Source organism: Pipistrellus kuhlii, unplaced genomic scaffold (assembly GCF_014108245.1).
Source record: "Pipistrellus kuhlii isolate mPipKuh1 unplaced genomic scaffold, mPipKuh1.p scaffold_m20_p_147, whole genome shotgun sequence".
NCBI classification, from domain to species: domain Eukaryota; kingdom Metazoa; phylum Chordata; class Mammalia; order Chiroptera; family Vespertilionidae; genus Pipistrellus; species Pipistrellus kuhlii.
Window position 1 is genome coordinate 200,257 of NW_023425457.1, and position 7,883 is coordinate 208,139.

General features: G+C 61.4%; 2 protein-coding genes across 2 annotated transcripts; one reads left to right on the forward strand and one right to left on the reverse strand.

The window, feature by feature from the left end:
- Nucleotides 1–324: 324 nt before the first annotated feature.
- Nucleotides 325–5,817, reverse strand: GARIN5A (golgi associated RAB2 interactor 5A). Its single transcript, XM_045581643.1, has 5 exons — nucleotides 5,664–5,817; nucleotides 5,268–5,396; nucleotides 4,728–4,858; nucleotides 1,034–1,318; nucleotides 325–379 (listed from the first exon to the last, which is right to left on the reverse strand). The coding sequence occupies exons 1-5, from the start codon at nucleotides 5,757–5,759 to the stop codon at nucleotides 325–327; spliced, it is 696 nt and encodes a 231-aa protein (XP_045437599.1). The 5' UTR covers nucleotides 5,760–5,817.
- A 118-nt stretch (nucleotides 5,818–5,935) lies between these two features.
- On the forward strand, nucleotides 5,936–7,335 carry EMC10 (ER membrane protein complex subunit 10). Its single transcript, XM_036437658.2, has 2 exons — nucleotides 5,936–6,140; nucleotides 7,156–7,335. The coding sequence occupies exons 1-2, from the start codon at nucleotides 6,027–6,029 to the stop codon at nucleotides 7,318–7,320; spliced, it is 279 nt and encodes a 92-aa protein (XP_036293551.1). The 5' UTR covers nucleotides 5,936–6,026; the 3' UTR covers nucleotides 7,321–7,335.
- Nucleotides 7,336–7,883: the final 548 nt, after the last annotated feature.

Sequence of the window (7,883 nt, forward strand, 5' to 3'; positions counted from 1 at the left end):
GTGGCCCCCAAGGAGCCGGGCGCGGTGCGGGGACGGGCGTGGGAACCCCGCTGAGCATGCTGGGAAGGCTGCTCGGACCCGGCGGCCACCCACGTGCAATTGGCCAAACTGCTCACGACCCGGTTGTTGGCTCTGAAGTGGCCCGTCTTGATTCACGTTAATGATCCGTTCGGCCGGCCCGATGTAGGGAGGTTAGATCTCTGGTTCTTTTTGGGGGCGTCCAGGGGGGCTGGAGGCATCGGAGTCAGTCCCGGATTCAGTCCCGGAGTTCGGGGGCCCGAGGGCTCAGCCCGGCTCCCCGGGCTCGCAGCTGCGGGCGGAGTCTCAGAGGCCGCGGCTGCAGGTGCACCTGCCATTGGGGCGGGAGAGGACGCTGCACCTACCGGGAAGGGGGGACAGGGATCTCCGGAGGAAGGGCCCCGCAGGCGCCAGGGGCCCCACCTTCAGGGGGAGGCGCAGCTCCCCTCCCCAGGCCCACGGGGACCGGGGCATCGGGCCCGGCCGGCCCCACCCTGCAGGCCCGGGCATCCCCTCGCCAGATGCCCCTATGCAGAGGCTGGAGGGGGAGATGTCCGGTTAGGGTACCTCGGCCACCTTAGCCGGCCCCACTCAGGCCATGAGACACCCCCCTGCTGCGTCCCTGCTGTCCCTCATCACAGACTGCACACCTTTCAGGACTCCGAGTCCAGTCCTGTCACTGCCCCATCAACCCAGGCATCCGGCCCCCAGCCCCTCCTCCCTCAGACCCAGGGGTCCAGGCCCCAGCCCTCCTTCCTCAGACCCAGGAGTCCAGGCCCCCAGCCCCTCCTCCCTCAGACCCAGGAGTCCAGGCCCCCAGCCCCTCCTCCCTCAGACCCAGGGGTCCGAGCCCCCAGCCCTCCTCCCTCAGACCCAGGCCCCCAGTCCCTCCTCCCTCAGACCCAGGGGTCCAGGCCCCCAGCCCCTCCTCCCTCAGACCCAGGAGTCCCTGCCCCTCCTCCCTCAGACCCAGGGGTCCAGGCCCCCAGCCCCTCCTCCCTCAGACGCCACCCACCACTCTCCGCACTCCGCCCCCTCGGTCAGATACTCCTCCTCCTCTTCATCGTCCTCTCCATCATCCTCCTCCTCCTCCTCATCCCGGTCCTCCTCCCGGTCACTCTGGGCCGAGGGGAAGCGCAGGCAGTAGAGCAGCCGCACCCACTGGCCGAACTCGCAGTCCCCGGAGCCGGGCGGACTCTGCAGCTGCAGGTAGAAGGTGCGTCCGGTTTGAAACTTGACCTTGAGCTGCCTGCGGCTTTCGTCGTGGACGAAGAGCTGGACGAACTGCAAGGGGACCATCCTGGCGGGCGGAAGGGGAGCCTCAGGGCCCGCCTTCCCAGCCCCTCGGCATCGAGGTTGCCCCCTGGCTGCCCCCCTCTCCCCAGAGCCCTGTTCACATTCTCCGCCCCAGAGGTGAATAGGCACCCGCCTCCGTGAAATCCAGTTCCTTTTGGACGTTGGCTCCACAGCCGGCATCGAAGATGTCCGGCCACCCAGTGTCTGACTGGTCCCCACCCCACCAGCCCGCTGCTCCCCGTCCTCCGGTTTTCACTTCCACCTGCTCGGTCAGGAACCTGGAGCTGCTCCTGACTTTCCCTCTCGCACCCTCATGCAGTCCTGCCACCGAGTCCAGATGGCCCTGCTGCTAAAATTATCCAAAATCCCACCACTTCCACCACCACCTCCACTGGGCCCGGCCCCTAACGTCCCGCCTGGGCCGCCAGCCCCAGTCTGTCCCCCACGCGGCCGCCAGAGGGCGCCGGTCAACACCTGAGTCGGCTCAGGGTAAACGCCAAGTCCTCACCTTGGCCAGGACGGCCGCCACCCTGCACCGTCTTCCCCTTTTGTGCCCCCCTCTGCCCCCTCACCTCCCGCCTACCCCCTGGTCACTCCGCTGCAACCACACTGGCCTCTGCGCTGTTCCATTAACCGGCCAGGTTTGGTCCGACCCCAGGACCTTTGCACAGGCGGTCCCCTCTGCCTGAAGTCTCTGCGGCTTGGCCCCCTCCTCTCTCTCTCAGGGGAGTCTGTTTACAATCCTTGGCCTATTTGCAACCGCGTCCACGCTTGCAGACCTCCCCATGGTCCTCTCTCTGGGCCCCCAGACGTCTCCGCAGACCTGTTATCCCAACGGACGAACTGCCATCTCTTCCGTCTGCCTGCCCGGTAGGAGGTGGGCCCAGTGGAGGGCAGAGATTTGGGGCTGATTTTGTCACTCGGCTTCCCTCGCACCCAGATGGACACAGAGTGCCGCGGGTACTTGAGTATTTGAAGAAATGAGTTGTTCTGCCTCCAGCCTGACTTAAGGTCCGAGGCAGAGGAGAAAAGAGCCCAGAGGGGGTGGGTAAGCTGGCCTGGGTCACACAGCGGGATCCGGACCCAGTTGTCCATGTTCTTAACCACAGCCCGCTCTGGCCCAGCAAGCCTATCACTAGGAATTGGTTTTACACCCTCATACCTGGGCACATGGGTGTCTCCTGCCTGCCACGCTGGCTGTACCCCCAAGACACCAGACACAACTTCCGTGGGGGGTGGGGGGGACTATCGATGATTGTTTTCTCAAATGGAAGAAGAGCCGCCGGCACTGACAGAGCTTACGCTGTGCCAGGCGCTGCTGTTCTCATCTCAGCACCTTTACTCAGTGTATCCCCCAGCAGCCCTGGAGGGGGGCTCTCCCCTCATCCCCATGTTCCAGAGGAGGAAACTGAGGCACAGACAGGTAGGGAACTTGGCCAAAGCTAGTGAAGAGGGGAGGCCAGGATTTGAACCCAGGTCACCCGAAGGTGGCCTTGTGTTCAACGATGGTCCCTATTACAAGATGTTCCCTAGAACAGCAAGAGTGGTGCCCCCTTCCCCCCCCCAAAAAAAAAAATCACATAAGAGAGTGATGCCCTGACTGGTTTGGCTCAGGGGATAGAGCGTCGGCCTGTGGACTGAAAGGTCCCAGGTTCGGTTCCGGTCAAGGGCATGTACCTTGCTTGCAGGCACATCCCCAGTGGGGGGTGTGCAGGAGGCAGCTGATCCGTGCTTCTCTCTCATCGATGTTTCTAACTCTCTATCCCTCTCCCTCTCTGTATATTTAAAAAAAAAGAGTGGTGCCCTAGGGGCCAGAACCTGATCAGTCATGTATGTCCACAAGAGGCCCTGGTGGCTGTTCTCACGTCGATGTGACGTGGATACTGACATCCTGCTGAGGGAAAGGTAGCTTAGGGCATGTGCCTGCCACTGTTAAAGGGCCAGCACACACACTAGATGTCCACCCGTCAGAAGTGGGCCAGAGTAACTCCGCTGTAAGCTGGTCAGCAGGGAGGGGCCGGGGGAGTCCCGAGGCTGAGTTTGCAGAGCAAGCTCCATGCTTTTACGGGATGGTATGCTTTTTCGGGTGGTGGGGGGAGGGGAGAGTGCTAAAGGAGATTCTGGGGTCAGAGGCCTCCCACAGCGCCACCTTAGCATCCTTCCCACTGCAGGTCACGGCTCAGGGAGCAGGGCGATCGATGGGTGGGATGCAGTTAGCACCGAAAAGAAAGGAATGTGGTAGAAAAATGCCGGGCCACGTCAGACGCCTGGATCCTGCTTTGTGGCGTGCTTTAAACGCAGAGCCGGGTAAGCTAAGGCTGTGAGACGCCTTTAGCTCAGGTCAGAATCAGATTCCGCCACCAAGCGAGTTACAAAGCGGTCAGAGCCATCCGGCTGGCGTGGCTCATTGGTTGAGCATTGGCCCATGAACCAGAAGGTCACGGTTTAATTCTGGGTCAGGGCACACGCCCAGGTTTGGGGCTTGATCCCCAGTAGGGGGCGCACTGGAGGGAGTGGATTGATGTTTCTCTCATCATTGATGTTTCTATCGCTCCCTTTCCCTTCCTCTCTCTCTCTAAAATAAAATACAACATTAAAAAAAAAAGTCAAAGCCACTGGCAGAATGCTTCTCTGAATACACTATCCCAGTAGTCGGCAGACTCATTCGTCCACAGAGCCAAATATCCACAGGACGACGATTGAAATTTCTTTGGAGAGCCAAAGTTTTTAAACGTAAACTCCTTCTAACGCCACTTCTTCAACAGAGACTCGCCCAGGCCGTGGCATTGTGTGGAAGGGCCACGCTCAAGGGGCCAAAGAGCCGCACGTGGCTCGCGAGCCGCAGTTTGCCGACCTCGGCACTATACCCAGGGGCGTGTTTTGGTATTTGCGGTCGGAGTTGGACGCAGGATCCTAGGATGGGAGAAACGCATGTTTTGTGTCGCGTGTTTCATACTTTGGAGCGAATCTGCATTAGTTTCCCACGAAAAACCAGAGACCGAAGGGGCGGTGCGTAGTGGGACAGGCGCTTGAGCGAGGTCGGCCATCATGAGGAGCCGGAGGTTCTGGTCCCAGCCCTGACCCGCTGGGAGACCCTGGCCCCCGTTTCTCTCTTTGGAGGATGGGGCTGAAGGCCTCCCTACACGAGTATGACGTCAGAGATGAGGTCAGAGATGGGGGGGTGTGGCGCACAGGGGGCGCTGCAGGCCATTCTCTGGACCAGGGCCAGGCTGTGGCTGAGGACCGTTCCCTCCCGTGGCTGGCTACCCAGTTTCTGGCCCCTGGGGACGGCCCTGTCCTGGTTCTTCTGGGGTAGCGGCCGCCCAGGGTCCTCTGGGCCAGAGGAGCAGCTGCAGGAACCAGGGTGCCCTGGGCGGGGGAGGAGGTCAGGCTGGGCTGGGGCGGGCAGTCACCCGAAGAGCTGCAGGCGTCCGTTCTCCTTGGCGGGGCCCGCCAGCAGCAGCAGGTCTGGGCGCTCCAGGGCGGCACTGGAGGCCGCCACCCCCATGGTCACCTTGTTGGCAACTTCTCCCAAGCGGGTCACCTGGGCGGGGGACAGGGTGAGAAGCCGGAGAGATGGTGGTGGTGGTGGTGTGTGTGTGTGTGCGTGTGCGTGTGTGCCTGCAGAACTGGGAAGAGGTCACAGTTCATGAACCGAGTGAATGAAACACCAAGGTGGGAGTCGGATGTCCTGAGGTCAAAGGTCAAGAGTCCTAGAGGTGTTAAGTCAGGGAGGTCAAAGGTCAAGAGTCCTAGAGGTGTTAAGTCAGGGAAACGGAAGCGAGGGAATCAGAGGCCAGGTCTCCTAGAGAAGCTAACGGTCTGGAGGAATGGAGAGAGGGTCGGTGAGGAATTCCAGGAGACGGACGTTATGGGGGAGTTGTCAGAAGTGGGGGGAAGCCGGGGTTCCCCAAGTCAGGAGGTGGGGCTCCGGCGGCCCTGGGGCTTCACACCTGCACGAAATTGCTCTCAAAGATGGTGAAGTCTCGCAGCTGGTGGAACTCCCCGCTCTGAAGGAGGCGTTGGAGCCGCCCAGGCCGGCCCGAGGGACAGGCTGAAACGAGGGTGTGTTCTAGGGCAGTGTTTCCCAAAGTGCGGTCCGCACACCCCCAGGGGTACGGGAAGAGTTTGGTGGGGATGTGCACCGCACTGTGCTTAGCGGCGCCTAATTCTCCGTTCTCATGAGTACGAGGGGGCACTCAGCGTTACGAAAATTATAGAAGGGGTACACATATGTCAAAAGTTTGGGAAACACTGTTCTAGGGGGTCAAGTTCAGGGCGGGTCTATTCCAGGAGGCTGAGCATAGGGGTTACCGGGCTGTCCGGCCTCATCCCTCCCCTGGCCCAGCCCGGGAGGCATGGCTCCGCCTCTCCCTGCCCTCCATCCCCGCTGGTCCCACTACACCTGTTCCATCCCCAGGCCTGGGCTCTAGTCTCTGCTTCATCGGAGGGAGGAGCCTGGGGAGAAAACGGAGGGCGTGGCCACGGACAGTGTGACGTCACAACGCAGCGGGCAGGGAGACGGCTGGGATTGTGACGTCACAGAGGGCGGCGCCCGCCCTTGACGTCAGACCCCGTAGGGGGCGGGCGCTAGTGCGCAGACGCAAGAAGCCGGCGCTGGCGCATGCGCGGGAGGGATAGGTCCGTTCCTCCCAGAGTGCTCCGCGGCGCTCGGCTCCCTCTGGCCCGTGGACTGGTGGGAAGGGGCCAAGATGGCGGCGGCCGGCGCCAGGGCCACTCGGCTGCTCCTGCTCTTGCTGATGGCGGCCGCAGCCCCCAGCCGCGCGCGGGGCAGCGGTTGCCGGCCCGGGGCCGCTGCGCGGGGGGTGAGTGCTCCTTGGCGCGGGCGACAGACATCGCGAGGTCGGTTAGGGCGGGAACGGGGCCACGCAGGGCCGAGAGGGAAGAGGTGAAGGCACCGTGGAGGGCGAGCTGGCAGCCCCGCACCTGCGGAGGCCGCACCGGAAGCGGGAAGGCAGCGGGAGGGGCGGGCGCGGGCGGGACCGAGGCGCTCATGCGTTCGGCGCGGTGCCGGTCGGGGCCAGCCTGCCTCTCCTCTCCCGTGTTCTGACGCTGGGGGCCTACAGTCATGAATATGCATGAGGAGGTGTGGCCCGGATGGAATACTGGCGAATCAGACGGCGGGCCGCTGAAAGGAAAAAGGCGGGGTGGAGGGCTCTCGCGAGATTGGAGGGGGTGTGCCGTGGCTGAATATGCATGAGGGGGCGGGGTCTCGAGCGGATTAAAATCTGGAACGGAGGATGCAGCAGAATTAGGAGAAATTTGGATTTGGAGAAAAGGAGGGTGTGGATTCCTCCTTTTTGGGGCAGTTAAGGTGAACACGAGGCTACATGGATATTAATAGCTTAGAAAGGAAGCTCAGGGTGCCTTTAAAATTTTTTTAAGATCATATTTTATTTATTTTTTTAGAGAAGAAGGAAGAGGGAGAGAGAGAAACATCAGTGATGAGAGAGAATCCTCCATCGGCTGCCTTGTGCCCCTGGCTGGAATCGAACCCGGGACCCTTCAGTCCACAGGCTGATGCTCTCTATCCAGGGAGCCAGACCAGCTAGGGCCGCAGGGTGCCTTTTAACTCAGGCATAATTATGGTACCGGACGTGAAAGTGACCCTCGGATAGCTGTCTTGGAAGCGAGGTTAGCTTGCTTGCAGGCTCTTGTTTTCTGGGAACCGTCCAGATCCTGAATGTTCAGCTCCTGAGTCGTGGGCAAACATCAGCGTCTGGATATGAGGATGAAAAGAAGGCTCCTCTCTCAGGATGCCAGTCTGTCCGGGGTCAGGCGAGGGCTCTGTGGGCCTCACTTGGGGTGCTCTGTCCGCAGGCCGGGGTGGAAGGTCGAGACGAGGCCTGTGGTGCCGTGGGGCTGCTGCTGGAGCACTCGTTTGAGATCGGTGAGTCCAGCCGTGGCCTCTCTCCACGCTTCCCCACGCGCGGGGAGGGCGGGAGCCTTGGTTTGGGTGCTGAGTGTGAGATCCCTCCCTTCTAACAGCCTTGCCCCTGAAGAGGGTGTTTGCATTCCCCTGGGGACGGGGGGCAGGGAGGCACTACAATAGGAACTGTGCCTTTCACTGTAAGGCAGATACAGTTCAGAAAGAACCCCGGAGAGCACTCTCTGACCCACTGCCTGTGGTTAGACGCTCTGTATATAGTAACCCCAACGTAGGTGTTAGGGATGGCCCCGTTTTTCAGAGGAGGAAACTGAGGCCCAGAGGGCACCACATGCCATGGCCCAGCCTGCACTGCCTGATTCAGATGCCCCCAGAGCGCAGTGTCAGTGTGGCCCAGGGGTTAGTGATCCCGTCTGGGAAGCAGCCCCTGTGTGATCTCCAGGGACGGGGGCCCGGGCTGTCCTCTGCAGCTTACAAAGGCCTCGATCTCTATTATAGTTCAAGGGCGATGGCTGCCTGGTGCCCCCTCTATTCCCCTCTCCCCCATTGCCCCCCTTCTAGATGGCTCCCCTTCCTGGCTCTGCTGAACAGACTCAGTACATTTTATAAGTTTCCTTTGCAGCATCGGCTTGTTTTAAACTTTGATGGGGGAGCGGGGAGC